At 44.5% G+C, this 25,457-nt stretch overlaps 1 protein-coding gene across 1 annotated transcript in view; it reads right to left on the bottom strand.

Moving 5' to 3' along the window:
- The window catches only part of LOC143808359 (dysbindin domain-containing protein 2-like), a 76,173-nt gene extending 73,978 nt beyond the window's left edge, over positions 1-2,195 (bottom strand). Inside the window, exons 1-2 of the mRNA XM_077290900.1 lie at positions 2,052-2,195; positions 1,162-1,297 (exon numbers count right to left, since the gene is read on the bottom strand). Coding sequence (XP_077147015.1) covers positions 1,162-1,297; positions 2,052-2,069 — 154 coding nt within the window. The 5' untranslated portion in view covers positions 2,070-2,195. The remainder of the gene's footprint in view (positions 1-1,161; positions 1,298-2,051) is intronic.
- Between the last annotated feature and the right edge of the window lie 23,262 nt (positions 2,196-25,457).

Raw genomic sequence — 25,457 nt, 5'->3', positions numbered from 1 at the left:
CCTCCACCAGGAAAAGCTGATTGGCTGCCCAACCGATCAGACATCGATGACCTATCCTAGGAATAAGCAAACATTGTTAAAGTTCCGGACCAGCCCTTCAAACAAGACTCAAAGTCATCCAGTAATTTCACTGATGTGGAGATAAATGTGTGAATGTGGCTCTAAACAAACAATACACGCAGTTATGTCCAATGTTAGAAGCCTGTATAACAGTGGTGATGAGCGCAGACACACCCCGAGAGTAAAGTGGGTACAGGAGTCTTTGTCCTACAAGTCCTCTCTCCAGCCAGTGCTCTCTAACCCACCCATAAACCTGACACACGCTGACATTCACTCAAATTGATGGAAAGAAGAATAGTAATTACTGTAACCTTCATGTCACTGTCTATCCCACACGACAACCTCCCCCACCATCTGTCTACTCCCACTAATCCCGACTCCACACCTATCATTTTACAGAAATACATAGCAGTAATTACCAGTAGTCATATATCCTTCATACCTTACCATGGCCTCGCCATGTAAATCCATTACATTAGGAAGCCGACATTTACCCCTCAACGTGACCACTGCTCCCTTCACCCCCAGCATGGAAGTTTCCGCAGCCAGCAGGATGGAGGTCCATAATGGAGGGTGCACACAGACATTTACAGGATAAGCTATAGATTTCCTAACCTAAGAGATGCTCCTTTCCATATTTTTTTCTTTTAGGGCCATCGTACATGAACCTGCTCTCAAGCATCTTTCTATACCTCACTTTGACTGGAAACTCCGGCTTGTTCTCGCCTGTTCTTCTTCATTCCTCGGTAAAATTCCCGTATATCACCCTATTCCTCGTATTCTCAGAATATTCTGCACTTCTTCCTTCCAGATCTAATTCCTGGTAGCTGCATTATTAATTCAGTGCTACATGGGAGGTGTTGGGAATTGCAATCTCGCCTTTTCTTTTCTCACAATGTGCAGCACATTACACTGTATATTGGTAGAGAAGAAGATTTCGACTATAGTTGTATGCATACATATGTTAGAAAATCAGGTAAAAAAAACAAACTATGCACTCTATTTAACCAATCATTAACATATAATGCAAAAGTAAAAAGCAGAAGCTATGTGTCAGGACCCCGTCAGAAGTCCAGCCGCAGCCCACCACCCTGCACTCACGTCTCCATCGCTCGTTCAGCACGTGGATATGGGGGTAGTACATGTCTACATCATGCGCCAGGACATCCTCAAAGAAGCGCTGACGATCCCTAAGGTGCTGCGTGCCGGAGTTCTGGCTCTGGAAGACAGGATGTCCCTGCAAGAAGACAGCGGGGAAATTGGGGTTAAAGGAGATGCACATTTTAGGGTCATAAGTAGTGATGAGCAAGTGTTCTCGTTGCTCGGGTGGTCTCCAAGTATTGTAAGTGCTCGGAGATTTAGTTTTTGTCAAAGCAGCTGCATGATTTACGGCTGTTAGCCAGCCTGAGTATATGTGGGGTTGCCTGGTTGCTATTGAATGCCCTCATGTATTCAAGCTGTGTAGCAGCCGCAAATCATGCAGCTGTGGGGACGAAAACTAAATCTCCACCAGAGCGTGCTCGGGAAAACCCAAGCAACGAGTTTACTCGCTCATCACTAGTCATAAGTCAACCTCCAATACCGGGTAACCCAAGCACCTATGACAAAACAATTGGCTCGACAAGTGGGAAAAATATACAAAAAATGCCTAAAAAGTCAATCATTGCTTTTCTGATCAACTGCTCCAGCTGATTCTCCACTTCAGAGCAACGTAAAACTGAAGAATAAAATTGCTCCTACCTGGAAAAATACAGACGATCCTTATAGCAAAATGTCATTGGATTAAAGACAATGGTTCCAAAATTAAAGCGTTACCACGTCATGTGAAGTGCATGCTGTGATATCACACAGGAAGCCCCCACTGTCACCGCCAGGCACGTGCATGCTGCTATTGGGGGGATAGATAACTGTATGGTGGTCACTCACAGAGCAGGAGATGGCGTATACAGCACAATATATGGGGGAATGGACCCAGAACACAGCGGACATACCTGGGATCTGGCTGTCATGTCTGAGGCGGCTGTGCAGTGTGGCAGCTCCCTCCTAGTACACAAGTTGTCAGGAGTTCAGGACAATGTGAGCGCAGAGCTGGGCGGAAACATTCGCGTCTTATTACTCATCTGCAGAGAATGGAGTGTCACACACTGCTGACTATATATACAGATGGAGCAGAGCTGGATGTGCCATGTAACTCTTTAGGGCTTGTTCTTAACTCTTTTGGGTGAGATAAAGTAATAGATTTATATGGAGTTCTCATATAACATTGTGATAGCTCTATTGCATTTGTACCTGTTTTTTTGTCTTGTGGCTGTTTGCCAAACTCTTCTTTAACTCCTTAACCCCCGGAGGTATTTTCGTTTTGCGTTTTCGTTTTTCGCTCCCTTCACCCCAGAGCCATAACTTTTTTATTTTTTCGTCAATATGGCCATGTGAGGGCATATTTTTTGCGGGACAAGTTGTACTTTTGAATGACACCATTGGTTTTACCATTTTGTGTACTAGAAAATGGGAAAAAAATTCCAAGTGCGATGGAATTGCAAAAAAAAGTGCAATCCCACACTTGTTTTTTGTTTGGCTTTTTTACTACACTATGTTCCAAATTATTATGCAAATTACATTTTTATCGGATTTTCCTAAATGGTCGGTGCAAATGACAGTCAGTCTAATAAAAGTCATCATCACATGTTACCATCGGACCCCTTCTTTGATGTCACCTTCACAATTCTTGCATCCATTGAACTTGTGAGTTTTTGTAGAGTTTCTGCTTGTATTTCTTTGCATGAAGTTGGAATAGCCTCCCAGAGCTGCTGTTTTGATGTGAACTGCCTCCCACCCTCATAGATCTTTTGATTGATGATCCTCTAAAGGTTCTCTATAGGGTTGAGGTCAGGGGAAGATGGTGGCCACACCATGAGTTTATCTCCTTTTATGCCCATAGCAGCCAATGACTCAGAGGTATTCTTTGCAGCATGAGATGGTGCATTGTCAGCATGAAGATGATTTTGCTCCTGAAGGCACGTTTCTGCTTTTTATACCATGGAAGAAAGTTGTCAGTCAGAAACTCTATATACCGTATTTTTCCGACTATAAGACGCACTTTTTTTCCTCCAAATTTGGGAGGAAAGTGTGGGTGCGTCTTATAGTACGGATATAGCATGTGGGGAGGTGGGCAGCAGCGAGTGGGATCGCAATGATATCCCACTTCAGGATGTCGGCTGCCAGAATCAGCTGCTGGGGAAACCACATGGCCCCGCTGATTAAGTGCAGTGAATATTCATTAGCGGCTCCCCGCCCACCGATCAGCTGAGCGGTGAGCGGGGAGCAGCAAATGAATACTGCACTTAAGCAGCGACACACAGTTTCCCCAGCACTGATTCTGGGGAGAATCTGTGTGTCCGGGGGAAGAGGCAGCAGGGGCCAGGAGATCGCTGCATACCTGCCTGTGCTGGACGAGTGCTGCGCAGGAGGACCTGTGTGATGTCAGGAGTGGGCGGGCTGGAGCATCACATGGCAGCTCAGAGCCCTCCCTCTTCTGACATCATCATAGGTCCTTCAGACTCCCACCTGGAATCTGCAGCTTCCTCTTATGTCCTGCGCATGCGCTGTGGAAAGGCAACAAGAGAGAGGGCTCTGTGTGTGCAGCCATGGGATGCTCCAGCTTTTACCTCACCACAGGCTGGCTGCCACAATTAAGAGGTTAGTCTTTACAAAACACAATAAAGCACTCTGCCACTCCTTTGGTGAACTATAACTCCCAGCATGTCATATGATCTGCAGGACATGCTGGGAGTTATACTTCTCCCATGGGATTTTAAAGCAGCACTCCAGTGTTATTTTGCAGTGCTGGAGTGGTGCTTTCACTATAAGCCCTGTGCCCCCATTCTTATACTCACCCTCCAGCATCATCATATAGTACTGTACAGACACCACACTGGTCCCGCAGCTTCCAACGTAATAACATACTATTATATGTAATAACACCACATATAATAGTATGTTATTTATGTTATTAAATATTTTACCACATTTTTTTTTGCTTCAAATATTTTTTCCCTATTTTCCACCTCTAAAACCTGGGTGCGTCTTATAGTCCGGTGCGTCCTATAGTCCGAAAAATACGGTACTTTGCAGAGGTCATTGTCACACCTTCAGGGACCTTAAAGGGCCCTACCAGCTGTTTCACCATGATTCTGGCCCAAAACATGACTCCTCCACCTCATTGCTGACATCGCAGCCTTGTTGGAACATGGTGGCCATCCACCAACCATCCACTACTCCATCCATCTGGACCATCCAGGGTTGCTCGACACTCATCAGTAAACAAGACTTAGTTTTCATGTACATCTGGGCCCACTGCAACAGTTTCTGCTTGTGAACACTGTTTAGGGGTGGCCGAATAGTAGGTTTATGCACAACAGCAAGCCTTTGAAGGATCTTACACCTTGAAGTTCGAGGGACTCCAGAGGCACCAGCAGCTTCAAATATCTGTTTGCTGCTTTGTAATGGTATTTTGGCAGCTGCTGTCTTAATCCAATGAAGTTGTCTGGCAGAAACCTTCCTCATTATGCCTTTATCTGCATGAAGTCTGTCTGTGCTCTGTTTCAGTCACAAATCTCTTCACAGTATGATGATCACTCTTAAGTTTTCGTGAAATATCTAATGTTTTCATCCCTTGACCAAGGCATTGCACTATTTAACGCTTTTCAGAAGCAGAGAGATCCTTTTTATTTCCTATATTGCTTGAAACCTGTGGCCTGCTTAATAATGTGGAACATCATTTTTAAGTAGTTTTCCTTTAATTAGAATCACCTGGAAAACTAATTATCACATGTGTTTAATATTGATTTCAGTGATCCATTGAGCCCTGAGACACAATACCATCCACGAGTTTATTTGAAAAACAAAATGTTTAAATCTTTATGACACTTAAATCCAATTTGCAAAATAATTTGGAACACAGTGTATATACTTTGCAGAGGTCATTTTCACACCTTCAGGAACCTTAAAAGGCCCTACCAGCTGTTTCTCCATGATTCCGGCCCAAAACATGACTCCTCCACCTCCTTGCTGGTGTTGCAGCCTTGTTGGGACATGGTGGCCATCCACCAACCATCCACTACTCCATCCATTTGGACCATCCAGGGTTGCTCAACATTTATCAGTAAACAAGACTGTTTGGAAATTAGTCTTCATGTATGTGTGGGCCCAATGCAACCATTTCTGCTTGTGAACACTGTTTAAGGGTGGCCGGATAGTAGGTTTATGCACCATAGCAAGCCTTTGAAGGAGCCTACACCTTGAGGTTCGAGGGATTCCAGAGGCACCAGCAGTTTCAAATATCTGTTTGCTGCTTTGTAATGGCTTTTTAGCAGCTGCTCTCTTAATCCGATGAACTTGCCTGGCAGAAATCTTCCTCATTATGCCTTTATCAGCACAAACACATCTGTGCTCAGATACAGCCACAAATCTCTTAACAGTACGATGATCACGCATAAGTTTTCGGGAAATTTCTAATGTTTTCATCCCTTCACCAAGGCATTGCACTATTTGATGCTTTTCAGCAGCAGAGAAATCCTTTTTCTTTCCTATGTTACTTGAAAACTGTGACCTGCTTAATAATGTGGAACATCATTTTTAAGTAGTTTTCCTTTAATTAGAATCACCTGGAAAACTAATTATCACATTTGTTTAAGGCCTGTTTCACACATCAGTGGCTCCGGTACGTGTGGTGACAGTTTTCTCACGTACCGAAGACACTGACTAACGTAGGCACATTAAAATAAATGTGTCTCTGCACATGTCAGCGTGTTTTCACGGACCGTGTGTCCGTTTGAAAAACACGGAGACATGTCAGTGTTCGTGGGATCACACGGACCTATTAAAGTCAATGGGCCCTCCCATAGGGGTGGAGCCGCATATTCATCACTGTAATGAGCAGTACCACGTGACCGCTCATACAGGACAAGCTGCGGCACTGAGAGGAAGCATCGCGGGAGCTGGGTGAGTATTTTAATGCCAGCGGGTGGGCGCACAGGGGGTAGGAGGCGGGAGGTGACTGGGAAACTTTATTTTAAAAACAAAAAAAATAAAAAAAAACATGATTTTTCATTCCTTCTCTCCAGCGACCGCTGCTGGGGAGAAGGAATGAATGGCGGCTTCAGCACCACACGCAGGGGGGACAGCGCTTACTGTAGCGCTGTCTCCTGCACGGTCCGTGTGGTACTCAGTCGGCACACGGCTGCCGCACGTGTGCCACACTGATGTGCCACGTGAGCTCTTGGACACACGGACAACTCCGGTATCGATTTTTCCGGTACCGGAATTATCTGGACGTGTGAGACTGGCCTAAGATTGATTTCAGTGATCCATTGAGCCCTGAGACACAATACCATCTACGAGTTTATTTTAAAAATAAAAGAATTAAATCCTTATCACACTTAAATCCAATTTGCATAATAATTTGGAACACAGCGTATGTTCACTAAATGCTAAAACTGACCTGATCTACAGGTCTTTACGAGTTCATCGACACCAAACATGTCTAGGTTCTCTTTTTTTTTATCTACGTGGTCAAAAAAAATTCCAAACTTTTGTTAAAAAAAAGAAAATTGCGACATTTTCCGATACCCGCAGTGTCTCCATTTTTCGTGATCTCAGGTTGGGTGAGGGCTTATTTTTGCATACCGATCTGACCTTTATATTGATACCATTTTGGTGCAGACAAGATCTTTTAATCGCCAGTTATTGCATTTTAATGCAATGTCGCGGCGAGCAAAAAAAGTAATTCTGGCGTTTTTACTTTTTTCTCGCTACGCCATTTAGCGATCAGGTTAATCTTTTTTTATTGATAGATCGGGCGATTCTGAATGCAGTGATACCAAATATGTGTATGTTTGATTTTTTTTTATTTTGAATGAGGCAAAAGGGGGGTGATTTGAACTTTTATATTTTTTTATATTTTTAAAAAACATTTTTTATTTTACTTTTGGCATACTTCAATAGTCTCCATGGGAGACTAGAAGCTGCCATAACCCAATTGGCTCAGCTACATACAGGCGATGATCAGTTCGCCTATATGTAGCTGAATTAGGCTGCTTTCACACTAGCGTCGGTACGGGGCCGTCGCCATGCGTCGGCCTGACGTACCAACGCACGTTGTGAAAATAATGAACAATGGGGGCAGCGGATGCAGCTTTTCAATGCATCCGCTGCCCCATTGTAATGTCCGAGGAGGAGGGGGCGGAGTTCCCGCCGCGCATGCGTGGTCGGTAATGGCGGACACGACGCACAAAAAAAGTTATATGCAACTTTTTTTGTTCCGACGGTCCGCCAAAATACGACGCATCCGTTGCACGACGGATGCGACGTGTGGCCATACGTCGCAATGCGTCGCTAATGCAAGTCTATGGAGAAAAAAGGCATCCTGCGGGCAACTTTGCAGGATGCATTTTTTCTCCAAAATTACCAATTGAGACGTCCGCCAGACGACGCCAGTGTGAAAGAAGCCTTACTCACTTGCTATGAGCACCGACCACTGGGCAGCGCTCACAGCAAGCCAGCAGTGACAACCATAGAGGTCTCCAGGAGACCTCTGGTTGTCATGCCAACCCACCGGTGACCCCGATCACGTGACGGGGGTCACCGGTGGGTGGATTTCCAGCGCGATTGCCGAAAGCGTTTGTTAAATGCCGCTGTCAGCATTTGACAGCGGCATTTAATGGGTTAATAGCCGCGGGTGGATCGCGATTCCACCCGTGGCTGTTCCGTGCACGTCAGCTGTTCAAAACAGCTGACATGTGCCGGAAAGATGTGGGCTTACCGCTGGAGCCCACATCAAAGGGAGGAAGTCCGACATCAGCGTAAATATATGCCCGATATCGGAAAGGGGTTAGGGCTATGTTCACACGTTGCGTTTTGGATGCGTTTTTTTTTCTTCATAAAGTAAAGCCCTCTCTCTTGGCAGTAAAAAAAACATGCCTTAAAAAAGCAGATTTTGCTTAGTTTTTGGTGATATTTTTGCTGCGCTTTTGTCAGGGTGTGTGACACCTAGCGTCCTGGTTGTCAGGTAACCACAAGCAAACAACATGTTCATACTCCAGGCCAGAAGGGGGAGTTCTGATCCAGCTTATGGGTGGCTCCCCTATATATATTCTGGTCTGGAGGGAAGTTCAGACAGTCTGTCAGAGAGACAGAGAAGAGACCAGTCAGACAGTGAGTGGCAGAAGTACTGAGGGGGCCTTGCAGCCAAGAGGGTGCTTCAGCTCCTGGATAGTGATGATAATTCAGAAAGAAGAACGCATTGTAGTGAGCGTGTAGGAGAGCGGAGCACAGGAGAGTGAGATAAGCATAAAAAAGCATAAAAAACGTTGCAAAAATGCAACATGTGAACATAGCCGAAGTTGCTCATATTTTGAAGTCTACTGTTTCTTTGTCTGATTTTTTTTCTCTTTTCACCATTGTGGACATGATTTTTGTATATCAGATGTTTACGGCCAATTCAACATTGGCGACTTTTCAGAAAGTCGTTTCATTTTTGTATATTTTGTGTAAATATGCTCCAGTTTACCCTGGATTTATTTTTTCTTGCTCTTAAAAAGGTGCAAAAATGTAATTGAAAACAAAGGCACATGATTTTTTCAAGTAAATGTTTATTGTCAGCAAATTTTTAAAAATGGAGCACATGGTTTATGAATTTTTGTGCAAGTTAAAACATGCTCTTTTTGTCTTTTAGCTTTTTGCACCTTTTAAGAGCAAAAAGTTTCACGATCCTTTACAAATGTAGCACACAGCCATTTACAAAAAATAAAAAATAAATAAAATGAGAATGAAAGAACTGGAATACATTTCTGCAAAAAAAAATTGTGATTTTTTTTTTTCTTTTAAAAGTCACAAATGATAAATCATCTAAAAAAATCTGGATTCTAAAAAGTAAGCCCACAATAGAAAACAGAGAAAGGCTATGTGCACACGTTGGGAATTTTGCTGCGGATCCGCAGCGGATCTGCAGCTGCGGGTCCACAGCAGCTTTCCATGCATTTACAGTACAATGTAAACCTATGGAAAACGCAATCCGCAGTACACATGCTGCAGAAAGAAAAGTGCGGAAATGCTGCAGGTTACATTCCACAGCATGTCAATTCTTTGTGCGGATTCCGCAGCGGTTTACACCTGCACCATAATAGGAATCCGCAGGTGTAAACCGCAGGTGGAATCCGCATAAAAATCGCGGTAAATCTGCAGGTAAAACGCAGTGCCTTTTACCTGCGGATTTCTAAAATCCGCTGTGGAAAAATCTGCAGAACTCCTTTCTACTTGTGCACATACCCAAAGAGTTGATAATAAACTTCTAAAGAGGTGCAACTTAAAGGGGTGGTCTATTATTCGTTCAATCCCTTCTAAAATGCTGTATTTTCAGGTTTAAAATAATAAAAAACAGAAACCTCCCACATTGCTGTAACTGTGACACTGCTGAGTCTGCCAGCACTCGCTAACATTCTCATGCCACATAAGCACTGCAGCCAATCAGCAATCGCTAATGGGCTGCAGCGCTCAAATTTTCTCCGGACAAAATTCAAATGTAACTGGAGCAGTGTGAAAGGTGAGTAACTGTTTTTTTCTATTTTAAAATGGTGGAATGCTGCATATTAGGCCTCTTTCACACGTCTGTGTCTCCGGTAAGTGTGGTGACAGTTTTCACATGTACCGGAGACCCTTACATAGGTAGACACATTCAAGTGAATGGGTCTGTGCCCATGTCAGTGTGTTTCCACGGGCTGTGTATCCGTGGGCAAAATACGCTGACATGCCCGTTTTTTAACAGCAGCACAGCCCGCAAAACATCCCGCACATGTGCACATGGGTGACACACAGGGATGTCATCTATGTGACACGTATACGCGCCTGAGGAGCAGCGGTACAGTAAGTGCTGTTCCCGGGTGCTGAAGACACCTCTCCTCATTCTCTCCTGCTCTGCCAGCAATCAGCGCAAGCTGGGGTGAAAGATGAGAGTCATATTCAACTATTACTCCTATCAGCCTACACCTGTTGCTGCTAATAACAGTGACAGCAGGAGAGGCTGATGGGAGTATTCATCACTCCCCAACTGCACTATAAATAAATAAAAAATCTCATGTGGGTTCCCCTGTATTTTTGTTAACCAGCCAGGCAAAACTGTCAGCTGGGGGCTGCAACCCTCAACTGTCACTGTTAGCAAAGCTGACTATCAAGAATAGAGGGGTTAGGTAAAGTTAATGTACGAAAGGCTATGCGTGGTTTCGTACTTTTCCAGATATATTGAGAGAATATGGAATTAACTTTGGTTAGGAAAGTGGAAGGAATGTGTATGGGTAGTACCTGAAACAAATATGTGAATTTGGGCAGAATCAGACTTTTTATTAGGTTCTTTCTACCCGTCCAAGAGAGATACGGGTCTCTCCAGGATTGGATGGTTGCGATTGTATGTTTAAGTAACGGGTGTTAATTGTCTTCCAATAGCCCTTTATCTGTTCTGCCTATTTTAATCCCTAGATAGTTAATGTATCGTTTGGGCCATGCAAATGGGTATAAGCTTTTCACCTTAGTAAGAATATGTTGAGGAATATTTAAGTCTAAGGGTACCGTCACACAGTACCATTTTAATCGCTACGACGGCACGATCCGTGACGTCGCAGCGATCGTATGATTATCGCTCCAGCGTCGTAGACTGCGGTCACACGTTGCAATCACGTCAGACGTCACCGCTGTGCTCGCTTTCCGGCTGGCAGACGCTCACACAGTGGAGAGAAGCTGAGACGCCGGGGACACACACCGGAATGTAAGTATGTACTGTTTGTTTTTTTTACGTTTACGCTGGTAATCACGGTAAACATCGGGTTACTAAGCGCGGCCCTGCGCTTAGTTACCCGATGTTTACCCTGGTTACAAGCGAACACATCGCTGGATCGCTGTCACACACAACGATCCAGCGATGTCAGCGGGTGATCAAGCGACGAAAGAAAGTTCCATACGATCTGCTACGACGTACGATTCTCAGCAGGGTCCCTGATCGCTGCTGCGTGTCAGACACTGCGATATCGTAACGATATCGCTAGAATGTCACGAATCGTACCGTCGTAGCGATCAAAATGGTACTGTGTGACGGTACCCTAAGGCCTCAGACTTGGACATGTTTACTTTAACCCCTTAAGCCCGTATGACGTACTATCCCGTCGAGGTGGGGTGGGCCTTAATTCCCGGTGACGGGATAGTACGTCATACGCGATCGGCCGCGCTCACGGGGGGAGCGCGGCCGATCGCGTCCGGGTGTCGGCTGCATATCGCAGCTGACATCCGGCACTATGTGCCAGGAGCGGTCACGGACCGCCCCCGGCACATTAACCCCCGGCACACCGCGATCAAACATGATCGCGGTGTACCGGCGGTACAGGGAAGCATCGCGCAGGGAGGGGGCTCCCTGCGGGCTTCCCTGAGACGATCGGTACAAGGTGATGTACTCACCTCGTACCGAACGTCTTCTCCCTGCAGGCCCCGGATCCAAAATGGCCGAGGGGCTGTATCCGGGTCCTGCAGGGAGTACTTCCGGGTCGGAGCAGGCTGCAGATGAAAGCTGCAGCCTGCTCCGATGAAAGTATGATCGCGGATCTGATAGAGTGCTGTGCACACTATCAGATCTGCGATCTGTGATGTCCCCCCCTGGGACAAAGTAAAAAAAAAAATTTCCACATGTGTAAAAAAAAAAAAAAAAAAAAATCCTAAATAAATAATAATAAAAAAAAAAATATTATTCCCATAAATACATTTCTTTATCTAAAAAAAACAAACAAAAACAATAAAAGTACACATATTTAGTATCGCCGCGTCCGTAACGACCCAACCTATAAAAATGGCCCACTAGTTAACCCCTTCAGTAAACACCGTAAGAAAAAAAAAAAAAAAGAGGCAAAAAACAACGCTTTATTACCATACCGCCGAACAAAAAGTGGAATAGCACGCGATCAAAAAGACGGATATAAATAACCATGTTACCGCTGAAAACGTCATCTTGTCCCGCAAAAAACGAGCCACCATACAGCATCATCAGCAAAAAAATAAAAAAGTTATAGTCCTCAGAATAAAGCGATGCCAAAATAATTATTTTTTCTATAAAATAGTTTTTATCGTATAAAAGCGTCAAAACATAAAAAAATGATATAAATGAGGTATCGCTGTAATCGTACTGACCCGACGAATAAAACTGCTTTATCAATTTTACCAAGCGCAGAACGGTATAAACGCCTCTCCCAAAAGAAATTCATGAATAGCTGGTTTTTGGTTATTCTGCCTCACAAAAATCGGAATAAAAAGTGATAAAAAATGGTCACGTGTCAGAAAATGTTACCAATAAAAACGTCAACTCGTCCCGCAAAAAACAAGACCTCACATGACTCTGTGGACCAAAATGTGGAAAAATTATAGGTCTCAAAATGTGGAGACGCAAAAACTTTTTTGCTATAAAAAGCACTTAAATACGTGGCACTTAAATACGTGGCACTTATATACGTGGCACTTATATACGTGGCACTTATATACGTGGCACTTATGACTGTCAGAAAATGTTCAGTAAACGGTTAGGGGTGAGGTTAGGGGTAGGGTTTCAGGTAGAATTGGGGAGTTTCCACTGTTCAGGCACATCAGGGGCTCTCCAAACGCGACATGGCGTCCAATCTCAATTCCAGCCAATTCTGCGTTGAAAAAGTAAAACAGTGCTCCTTCCCTTCCGAGCTCTCCCGTGCGTCCAAAAAGGGGTTTACCCCAACATATGGGGTATCAGCGTACTAGGGACAAATTGAACAACAACTTCTGGGGTCCAAGTTCTCTTGTTATCCTTGGGAAAATAAAAATTTGGGGGGCTAAAAATCATTTTTGTGGGAAAAAAAATGTTTTATTTTCACGGCTCTGCGTTGTAAACTGTAGTGAAACACTTGGGGGTTCAAAGTTCTCACAACACATCTAGATAAGTTCCTTGGGAGGTCTAGTTTCCAATATGGGGTCACTTGTGGGGGGTTTGTACTATTTGGGTACATCAGGGGCTCTGCAAATGCAACGTGACGCCTGCAGACCAATCCATTTAAGTCTGCATTCCAAATGGCGCTCCTTCCCTTCCGAGCTCTGTCATGCGCCCAAACAGTGGTTCCCCCCCCACAAATGGGGTATCAGCGTACTCCAGACAAATTGGACAACAACTTTTGGGGTCCAATTTATCCTGATACCCTTGTGAAAATACAAAACTGGGGGCTAAAAAATCATTTTTGTGAAAAAAAAAAATAATTTTTATTTTCACGGCTCTGCGTTATAAACTGTAGTGAAACACTTGGGGGTTCAAAGCTCTCAAAACACATCTAGATAAGTTCCTTAGGGGGTCTACTTTCCAAAATGGTGTCACTTGTGGGGGGGTTTAATGTTTAGGCACATCAGGGGCTCTCCAAACGCAACATGGCATCCCATCTTAATTCCAGTCAATTTTGCATTGAAAAGTAAAATAGCGCTTCTTCCCTTCTGAGCTCTGCTATGCGCCCAAACAATGGTTTACACCCACATATGGGGTATCGTCGTACTCAGGACAAATTGCACAACAACTTTTATTGTCTAATTTCTAATCTTACCCTTGGGGAAATAAAAAAAATGGGGGTGAAAAGATCATTTTTGTGAAAAAATATGATTTTTTATTTTTACGGCTCTGCATTATAAACTTCTGTGAAGCACTTGTTGGGTCAAAGTGCTCACCACACATCTAGATAAGTTCCTTAGGGGGTCTACTTTCCAAAATGGTGTCACTTGTAGGGAGTTTCAATGTTTAGGCACATCAGGGGCTCTCTAAATGCAACATGGCGTCCCATCTCAATTCCAGTCAATTTTGCATTGAAAAGTCAAATGGCGCTCCTTCCCTTCCGAGCTCTGCCCTGCGCCCAAACAATGGTTTACACCCACATATGGGGTATCAGCGTACTCAGGACAAATTGCACAACAATTTTTGGGGTCCAATTTCTTCTCTCACCCTTGGGAAAATAAAAAATTGGGGGTGAAAAGATCATTTTTGTGAAAAAATATGATTTTTTATTTTTACGGCTCTGCATTATAAACTTCTGTAAAGCACTTGTTGGGTCAAAGTTACATAGTTACATAGTTACATAGTTATTGAGGTTGAAGGAAGACTTTAAGTCCATCTAGTTCAACCCATAGCCTAACCTAACATGCCCTAACATGTTGATCCAGAGGAAGGCAAAAAAAACCCATGTGGCAAAGAGTAACTCCACCATGGGGAAAAAAATTCCTTCCCGACTCCACATACGGCAATCAGACTAGTTCCCTGGATCAACGCCTTATCAAGGAATCTAGTGTATATACCCTGTAATATTATACTTTTCCAGAAAGGTATCCAGTCCCCTCTTAAATTTAATTAATGAATCACTCATTACAACATCATACGGCAGAGAGTTCCATAGTCTCACTGCTCTTACAGTAAAGAATCCGCGTCTGTTATTATGCTTAAACCTTCTTTCCTCCAGACGTAGAGGATGCCCCCTTGTCCCTGTCTCAGGTCTATGATCAAAAAGATCATCAGAAAGGTCTTTGTACTGTCCCCTCATATATTTATACATTAAAATAAGATCACCCCTTAGTCTTCGTTTTTCCAAACTAAATAGCCCCAAGTGTAATAACCTATCTTGGTATTGCAGACCCCCCAGTCCTCTAATAACCTTGGTCGCTCTTCTCTGCACCCGCTCTAGTTCAGCTATGTCTTTCTTATACACCGGAGACCAGAACTGTGCACAGTATTCTAAGTGTGGTCGAACTAGTGACTTGTATAGAGGTAAAATTATGTTCTCCTCATGAGCAACTATGCCTCTTTTAATACATCCCATTATTTTATTTGCCTTTGTAGCAGCTGCCTGACACTGGCCACTGAATATGAGTCTGTCATCCACCCATACACCCAGGTCTTTTTCATTGATGGTTTTGCCCAGAGTTTTAGAATTAAGCACATAGTTATACATCTTATTACTTCTACCCAAGTGCATGACCTTACATTTATCCCCATTAAAGCTCATTTGCCATTTATCAGCCCAAGCTTCTAGTTTACATAAATCATCCTGTAATATAAAATTGTCCTCCCCTGTATTGATTACCCTACAGAGTTTAGTGTCATCTGCAAATATTGAAATTCTACTCTGAATGCCCCCTACAAGGTCATTAATAAATATGTTAAAAAGAAGAGGGCCCAATACTGACCCCTGTGGTACCCCACTGCTAACCGCGACCCAGTCCGAGTGTGCTCCATTAATAACCACCCTTTGTTTCCTATCCCTGAGCCAGCTCTCAACCCACTTACACATATTTTCCCCTATCCCCATTACTCTCATTTTATGTATCAACCTTTTGTGTGGCACCGTATCAAAAGCTTTGGAAAAGTCCATATACACTACGTCCACTGGGTTCCCTTGGTCCAGTCCGGAACTTACCTCTTCATAGAAGCTGATCAAATTAGTCTGACATGAGCGGTCCCTAGTAAACCCGTGCTGATACTGGGTCATGAGGTTATTCCTCTTCAGATACTCCAGTATAGCATCCCTTAGAATGCCCTCCAGGATTTTACCCACAGTAGAGGTTAAACTTACTGGCCTATAATTACCGAGTTCAGTTTTTGCCCCTTTTTTGAATATTGGCACCACATTTGCTATACGCCAGTCCTGTGGTACAGACCCTGTTATTATGGACTCTTTAAAGATTAAAAATAATGGTCTATCAATGACTGTACTTAGTTCCTGCAGTACTCGGGGGTGTATCCCATCCGGGCCCGGAGATTTGTCAATTTTAGTGATTTTTAGACGCCGCTGTACTTCCTGCTGGGTTAAGCAGGTGACATTTAATGGGGAATTTTTATCACTAGTCATATTGGCTGCCATGGGATTTTCTTTTGTAAATACTGATGAAAAAAAGTCATTTAGCAGATTGGCTTTTTCCTCATCCTCATCCACCATTTCACCCAGACTATTTTTAAGGGGGCCAACACTGTCATTTTTTAGTTTCTTACTATTTATATAGTTAAAGAATATTTTGGGATTATTTTTACTCTCTCTGGCAATGAGTCTCTCTGTCTCAATCTTTGCTGCCTTGATTTGCTTTTTACAGAATTTATTTAATTTTCTGTATTTATTTAATGCCTCATCACTACCTACTTCCTTTAATTCTCTAAATGCTTTCTTTTTGTTCCTTATTGCACCCCTAACAGCTCTATTTAGCCATATTGGTTTCCTCCTATTTCTAGTATGTTTATTCCCATACGGTATATACTGTGCACAGGTCCTATCCAGGATGCTAATGAACGTCTCCCATTTTCTTTGTGTATTTTTGTGTCTCAGGATATCGTCCCAGTTAATTGCACCAAGATCCTCTCTCATCCGTTGGAAATTTGCCCTCCTGAAGTTTAGTGTCCTTGTCACCCCCCTACTACCCATCTTATTAAAGGTTACATGAAAACTTATTATTTTATGATCACTATTCCCCAAGTGACCCCCAACCCTTATATTTGATATGCGGTCTGGCCTGTTGGTTAATATTAGGTCTAGCAGTGCCCCCCTCCTTGTTGGGTCCTGAACCAGCTGTGAAAGGTAATTGTCTCTCATAGTTGTCAAAAACCGATTACCTCTGCTGGAACTGCAGGTTTCTGTTCCCCAATCTATTTCAGGGTAGTTGAAGTCCCCCATAATAATGACTTCTCCTTGAGTCGCAGCTTCATCTATTTGCTTTACGAGGATATTCTCCATTGCTTCCATTATTTTTGGAGATTTATAACAAACCCCTATCAGTAATTTATTATTTTTTCCCCCTCCCCTTATCTCCACCCACAGGGACTCCACATTTTCATTAAATTCACCTATATTATCACGCAGGATGGGTTTTAAGGAAGATTTTACATATAGACACACCCCTCCCCCTCGCTTATCTGTACGGTCATTTCTGAAAAGGCTATAGCCCTGCAAGTTAACAGCCCAGTCATGGCTCTCATCCAGCCACGTCTCAGATATCCCCACCATGTCATAATTATGCTCCAACAACATTAGTTCTAATTCGTCCATTTTGTTGGCGAGGCTTCTGACATTAGTATACATGCACTTGATGTTCCTCTCTGGACCTCTATTCTTTCTTAAATTATTAACTGTTCTAACCCCACCCCCCATGCCACCGCCACCCCCAACTTCCTTATTTGTGCCCAGGTCTCTATCTCCACTATCTTCCCCTCCTATAAAATGAATACCCTCCCCCCCAATCCCTAGTTTAAACACTCCTCCAACCTTCTAACCATTTTCTCCCCCAGCACAGCTGCCCCTTCCCCATTGAGGTGCAGCCCGTCCCTAGCGTAGAGCCTGTAGCCCACTGAGAAGTCGGCCCAGTTCTGCAGGAACCCAAACCCCTCCTTCCTACACCAATTCTTGAGCCACTTATTAACCTCCCTAATCTCCCGTTGCCTCTCTGGCGTGGCACGTGGTACAGGCAGTATTTCAGAAAATACCACGTTGGAGGTCCTTGCTTTCAGCTTGCAGCCTAATTCCCTGAAATCATCTTTAAGGACCTTCCACCTACCTCTAACTTTGTCATTTGTGCCAATGTGCACCATGACTGCTGGGTCCTCACCAGCCCCTCCCAGTAATCTGTCCACCCGATCAGCGATGTGTCGGACTCGAGCGCCAGGTAGGCAGCACACTGTCCGACGATCCCTGTCTTTGTGACAGATTGCCCTATCTGTTCCCCTAATAATTGAGTCCCCCACTACCAGCACCTGTCTGGCCTGCCCTGCTCTCCTATTTCCCTCCTTACTGGAGCAGTCACTCCTCCGGCTTTCAGAGGACATGCCTGGCTGCAGCAGTGCTACCCCTGTACTGGCACCCCCCTCATCTGCCAACTTAGCAAACTTATTGGGGTGTGCCAGATCAGGACTAGCCTCCCTGGCACTCTTCCCTCTACCCCGCCTTTTATCTGTCACCCAGCTAACTGCCACACTGTCCTGCAGCTTCATCCTACCATCCCCCTCCTCATCTATCCCATTGAGCGTCTGCTCTGTGAGCAGAAGACTCCTCTCCATATTGTCTATGGATCTCAGTGTTGCCAGCTGCACATTTAGATCCAAAATCTGGGCTTCCAAATGCACAATGTGCTCACATCTCGCACAGCAGTATGCACCCTCGACCAGCTGGTCAAGGACTGCATACATGTGGCAAGATGTGCACTGGATGGCATTAACAATTGTGGAGCACGTTTCTTAATGGGGATTGCACCACACAGAAACTTTAATTAAAAATAAATACAAAGTATTAATTTAAAAAAAAAAAAAAAAAAAAAAAACAGAAGCAATTCCTCCCTTGGAAACTCCCTGATTCCAAAGTCACTGAATCACAAGTCACACACTTACCGCCGTTCACACTTACACTCAGGTCACACTCAGCTCACACTCGCTGTGCTGAAGATTTATAGATTTTTTTTTTTCCTCTCTATCTCCCCTCAACAGCAATCCACCTTGCTGTTCAGATGCACTTCCAAAAAGGGCTTGAGCCCCAAACAGCTGCCCCTTATAAACCCTTGATTATGAGCCCCCACCCTAAGTTAACACCTTGTGAATATAGCTACTCCCAATTCAGCAATTCACACAAATTCACACAGGTATTTGTTAAAGGCCTTCCAAATACCTCTTCACTGAATCACAAGTCACACACTTACCGCCGTTCACACTTACACTCAGGTCACACTCAGCTCGCTCACACTCGCTGTGCTGAAGATTTATAGATTTTTTTTTTCCTCTCTATCTCCCCTCAACAGCAATCCACCTTGCTGTTCAGATGCACTTCCAAAAAGCAAAAAAAGTGCTCACCACACATCTAGATAAGTTCCTTAGGGGGTCTACTTTCCAAAATGGTGTCACTTGTTAGGGGTTTCAATGTTTAGGCACATCAGGGGCTCTCCAAATGCAACATGGCGTCCCATCTCAATTCCAGTCAATTTTGCATTGAAAAGTCAAATGGCGCTCCTTTGCTTCCAAGCTCTGCCATGCGCCCAAACTGTGGTTTACCCCCACATATGGGGTATCAGCGTACTCAGGACAAATTGTACAACAACTTTTGGGGTCTATTTTCTCCTGTTACCCTTGGTAAAATAAAACAAATTGGAGCTGAAATAAATTTTGTGTGAAAAAAAGTTAAATGTTCATTTTTATTTAAACATTCCAAAAATTCCTGTGAAACACCTGAAGGGTTAATAAACTTCTTGAAAGTGGTTTTGAGTACCTTGAGGGGTGCAGTTTTTAGAATGGTGTCACACTTGGGTATTTTCTATCATATAGACCCGTCAAAATGACTTCAAATGAGATGTGGTCCCTAAAAAAAAATGGTGTTGTAAAAATGAGAAATTGCTGGTCAACTTTTAACCCTTATAACTCCGTCACAAAAAAAAATTTTGGTTCCAAAATTGTGCTGATGTAAAGTAGACATGTGGGAAATGTTATTTATTAAGTATTTTGTGTGACATATGTCTGTGATTTAAGGGCATAAAAATTCAAAGTTGGAAAATTGCGAAATTTTCGCCAAATATTCGTTTTTTTCACAAATAAATGCAAGTTATATCGAAGAAATTTTACCACTAACATGAAGTACAATATGTCACGAGAAAACAATGTCAGAATCGCCAAGATCCGTTGAAGCGTTCCAGAGTTATAACCTCATAAAGGGACAGTGGTCAGAATTGTAAAAATTGGCCTGGTCATTAACGTGCAAACCACCCTCGGGGCTTAAGGGGTTAAAATTTGACAGATCACCAAAGATAGTTAGAATCTTCGACAGGGAGAAGGTTACGTCATTTTGAAATTGAAGTTAACAAAAATGAACCCTATCATGTGATGATCAGACCTTCAGCAAAAACTTTCCAAATACGTCTTATTTTTGACAAATAATGTGCCTGCCCCTTGTTTCAAAAACGCATTGAAATCAGCTTTGAAATTGTCACTCATCTTCCATATTCTCACGATTTGGCCTTATGTGATGTATTATATCTTTCTGAAACCAAAACTTATTGAAAGATGGAAAATTTACGGCAAACAAGATGGATTTTGCTGGTGTGGATATGGGGTTTGTAGAACGGTTAACATGTTAGTTTCAAAAGACAATACTTTTTGGTTGATGCATCCCATGTAGAGCAGAAAGGTGATTTTGTTGAATAAATTAGTATTACTTCAAAAACATGCAACTTTTTTTCTAGCCTAGGCCAACTGTGTATCAATACCCCTCGTATGTATCTGCTTGAAAAATGTTACAGTATTTTGATGCTTGTATGTTAATACATGCTTGTATGTTACCATATTTCTTACTTTAACAGTTACCATAGATCTTAGGCTACGTTCACATTTGCGTTGTGCGCCGCAGCGTCGGCGCCGCAACGCACAACGCAAATAAAAACGCAGCAAAACGCTTGCACAACGCTGCGTTTTGCGCCGCATGCGTCGTTTTTTTCATTGAATTTGGACGCAGCAAAAATGCAACTTGCTGCGTCCTCTGCGCACCGACGCGGGCGCCGCAGCGACGCATGCGGCGCAAAACGCAAGTGCGCCGCATGTCCATGCGCCCCCATGTTAAATATAGGGGCGCATGACGCATGCGGCGCCGCTGCGGCGCCCGACGCTGCGGCGAGGACCGCAAATGTGAACGTAGCCTTATTTATACCACTATTTAGATTTTCTGGAATGGTCTGTCACCTAGATCCATCTATAAATAACCAGTGGGTAGAAAATGGATGACACAATGTCCTAAACAATATGGTCAAGAATAGCAGAGATGCAGCTCATCTCTGAAGTAGATAATAAACTTGTTTTCCATCAGTCAAGAATGTGACAGGGCAAGGCTGCAGAATTTTACCTTTGAATTTATCATACAAATTAAAAACAGGATAGAAACCTGTGAGATCATGAAAAAGAGCTGTGGTAAAAGTCTCTATGCTACAGAGCAGTACATTTTGGTGCCCCAAAAAGGAGCCATGGATGTAGGTTTCCAGTGTAGGGCTTGACATGCCATGTGACAGGGTCACTGGTGCCATACACAAGGGAGATATGTGTCTCAAAGGTTGCTTTCCTGTGTGATGTGAAAGCCATAAGTGTTTTCTCCAGCATGAAAGCAATCCATTCGCTATATGGGTATGGTGGGTAGGTCAGAGATGGGAGGGATGCCTACCCACCATATCTCCACCTCCAGGGTGTGGCTGGAGAGAGTTAAATTTCCAGCTAGTTTTTCCTGTGTATGTGGAGGAAAGGAAGTCTCCTGACTGCTAGCTCCTGCGAGAGCTGCTATATGTGTTGTCCCAGAGGAACTGGGCAGGACTGTATGTGAACTTTTAATTTTCATTTGAGACGGAGAGGCTGCTTTTTTGTTACCAGTTTGGGTTTTTGGTTCATGATGCAATAAACAACCCAGAGACTTTAACCACACGTGTGCCTGTGTCTACCTTGAGGAGCAGGTAAGTGAGCTGACTTTTCACAATTGGTCGAGAATGCGGGCAATGGTCCAGGATCACGTGTAGCAGTGGTGGATAAACCATATGTCCTGGGTTAAGGCACCTACAGGGATGTAACAGCAGTCGGACAAAATGGAGGAGCTACTCAAGCAGCCGATCCTGAGCAAACAGCAGCAGCACCAGGTGCAGCAGGAGACTAATAAACTCCTAATACAGCAAATTCAACAGCAACAAAAAGGCAGCTGGCACTCCTGGCGGGAGATGTCCGCAGCAGAGAAAAGGCCCCTCCCCCCATCAAGGTGATGAATCCTGTGTCCGGAAAGCGGTAAGACGAGCCATGCAAAAGATGATCCCAGGGGATGATATAGAGGCATTTTGGACTGTGTTCTAGCGGGTGGCGGAGCATGAGAAGCTACCACCAGAGCAGTGGGCAGAGATACTGGCCCCCTATTTGACTGGTGAGCCTCAGGAGACCTAACATGATTTGACATTACAAGATGCCCAGGAATATGCCATGTTGAAAATAGAGATACTGGCACGCTCAGGGGTCACTATGTCCGCCAGAGCGCGAAGGGTTAATCACTGGCCGTGTTATGGCGATAAACCTCCCTGCTCACAAATGTTTGACTTATTGCATTTGGTCCTGAAATGGTTGCAGCTGGAGTGCTCCACTCCAGCCCAAATGGTTGAGCGAGTGGCTATGGACAGGTTTATTCAATCCCTCTCCAGGCCGGTGCAGACCTGGGTTGCTCAGAGAGACCCCCGGAATGTGGATGACTTGGTAGGCCTAAGGTCGAGAGGTCCCTAAGGAAGCCGGGGGTGGTGCATCTCCCTACTGGGGTACCCAGCAGGAGCCCAAGTCCCAAAAGAGACGTAACAGAGACACCACTGGGGAGAGTTAGAGGTCCCCAGGAGCCGCTGAGAGGCTACCAAACTAATTAAATTAATCTGGCACTCAATTTGTTGCATGTGCAATAAGTTTATTAGAGACCCCAAAATCTTGTGACGTTTCGGTCTTTCACATTGACCTTCTTCAGACGTATGTTGTCAATTATGTATGGTAAATCTTATGAAGGGATGTGTCCCAGTGAGCAAAAAGGAAATCCAAAAGACGCACAGACAAGCGGGTATAGAGCCCCAGGGAGGCTCCCAAAGGCTGCTGCTAAAGACCTGATCTGCTGGCAGTGTCACGGTCCTGGACACATAGTGGCCCGTTGTCCTATGTCTTCTGAGCAGATGGATTGTAGCCTAGGCAGGTGGTGCTTGTATTATGCCTACCTAACCTGCAGTGTGGACTATCAGCCTGGAGAGGGGGCGCAGTCATGTCCCGCGACCATAAACGGAGTACTGGTGTCAAGACTCTTGGACTCCTGGAGTTTGGTGACCCTGATAAGGGTGTCACGAAGAGACTGTCCTAGCGTGACCCGACCCGACGAGGGGACGGTCACAAAACAGCGAAACACACAAGGGTACACCGGGGACACAATAACAACCGTGGTCCCTGACAATAGGGAACGGGGAAATGGACACCTGCTGCACTCATCTGACGATGTGCCCTGGTCTTACTAACGTCCCTATACGGGTTCTCTCACCCCTTCGCTGAGCAGGGTACCTGTTCCCTCACTTGCCCTGCTCCTATCCCTAAGTAGGGAATTGGCAAGTGAAGACACTGGTCCCACCGCTGCACCAAAACAACACATGGAAGGCAAACACCACAGGGAAAAGGAAACACAAAACAACACTTAGCTTTTCTCTGCTGAAATGCACCGCACAGCAGATTAACCCCTTAACGACCGCCGATACGCCTTTTAATGGTGGCAGTTAAGGGTACTTAAACCACAGCGCCGTTAATTAACGGCGCTGTGGAAAAAGTGAATAGCGCCCCCCAGAGTCGGATTTTCTCTGGGGTCTCGGTTACCGGGGGTAGCCGAGACCCCAGAGAACATGATTCGGGGGTTTTTTACCGACCCCTGGGTTGCGATCGCCGGTAATTAACCGTTTACCAGTGGTCGCAAAAAAAAAAAAAAACGCGATTTCCCATTTAATTTCTCTGTCCTCCGATGTGATCGCACATCAGAGGACAGAGAAATTGGGTCCCCAATCGCCCCACGATACTCACCTGTCTCCCCCGGTGCTCCTCGTGGCTCCCGATGGGCCGGCACCCGGAAGATCTTTGGGGTCTTGGCTGCCGGGGGTAGCCGAGACCCCAAAGAACATGATCGGGGTTGGTATTACCGACCCCTGTTTTGTGATCGCCGGTAATTAACTGTTTACCCGCGACCGCAAAAAAAAGCGATGTGTAATTCTCTGTCCTCTGATGTGATCGCACATCAGAGGACAGAGAAATAGGGGGATTCGGGGACCCTGTCATACTTACCGGTGTCCCTGGGTCCTCCTGCGTCCCCTCCTGCCCGCCGGCTTCTTCATCTGGTAAGAAAATGGCGGGCCAGCAGCTAGAGGAGTTGGGGCTAAATTTAGGGTTAAGGTTAGGGTTGGGGCTAAATTTAGGGTTAGGGTTGGGGCTAAATTTAGGGCTAGGGTTAGGGTTGGGGCTCAATTTAGGGTTAGGGCTAGAGTTAGGGTTGGGGCTAAAGTTAGGGCTATGGTTAGGGTTCGGGGCTAAAGTGAGGGCTAGTGCTGGGGCTAAAGTTAGGGCTAGGGTTGCGGCTAAAGTTAGGGTTAGAGTTGGGATTAGGGTTAGGGTTTGGATTAGGGTTGGCATTAGGGTTACGTTTGGGAATAGGGTTAGGTTTGGGATTAGGGTTAAGGATAGGGTTGGGATTAGGGTTAGGGGTGTATTGGGATTAGGGTTAGGTTTGAGGTTAGGGTTGAGATTAGGATTAGGGGTGTGTTGGATTTAGGGTTCTGATTAGGGTTATGGTTAGGGTTGGGATTAGGGTTGTTTTGGGGTTAGGGTTGTGATTATCATTAGGGTTGTGATTAGGATTATGGATCGGGATGGGATTAGGAATAAGGGTGTGTTGGGGTTAGGGTTGGAGTTAGAATTGGGGGGTTTCCACTGTTTAGGTACATCAGGGGGTCTCTAAATGCCACAGCCAATTTTGCGCTCAAAAAGTCAAATGGTGCTCCCTCCCTTCTGAGCTCTGCCATACGCCCAAACAGTGGTCCCCCCCCCACACATTGGGTATCAGTGTACTCAGGACAAATTGGAAAACAACTTTTGGGGTCCAATTTCTCTTGTTACCCTTGTGAAAATAAAAACTTGGGGTCTAAAAAAATCTTTTTTGTGGAATTTTTTATTTTTTTTATTTTCACGACACTGCATTATAAACTTCTGTGAAGCACTTGGGCATTCAAAGTTCCAACCACACATCTAGACCCCTTGGGGGGTCTAGTTTCCAAAATGGGGTCACTTGTGGGGGGTTTCTACTGTTTAGGTACATCAGGGGCTCTGCAAATGCAACATAACGCCCGCAGACCATTCTATTAAAGTCTGCATTCCAAAATGGCGCTCCTTCCCTTCCGAGCTCTGCCATGCACCCAAACAGTGGTTACCCCCACATATGGGGTATCAGCCTACTCAGCATAAATTGCACAATAAATTTTGGGGTCCAATTTCTCCTGTTACCCTTGTGAAAGTAAAAATTTGGGGGTGAAAAGATCATTTTTGTGGAAAAAAATATTTTTTATTTTCATGGCTCTACATTATAAACTTCTGTGAAGCAGTTGGGGGTTCATCACACATCTAGATAAGCTCTTTGGGGGGTCTACTTTCCAAAATGGGGTCACTTTTGGGGGGTTTCTACTGTTTAGGTACATCAGGAGCTCTGCAAATGCAACATGATGCCCGCAGACCATCCCATCAAAGTCTGCATTCCAAGCGGCACTCCTTCCTTTCCGAGCCCCGATGG

The sequence above is a fragment of the Ranitomeya variabilis genome, chromosome 2 (assembly GCF_051348905.1).
Source record: "Ranitomeya variabilis isolate aRanVar5 chromosome 2, aRanVar5.hap1, whole genome shotgun sequence".
Taxonomy (NCBI): domain Eukaryota; kingdom Metazoa; phylum Chordata; class Amphibia; order Anura; family Dendrobatidae; genus Ranitomeya; species Ranitomeya variabilis.
The sequence above is the reverse complement of the archived record's forward strand: the minus strand, read 5'-3'. Positions and strand labels throughout refer to the sequence as shown.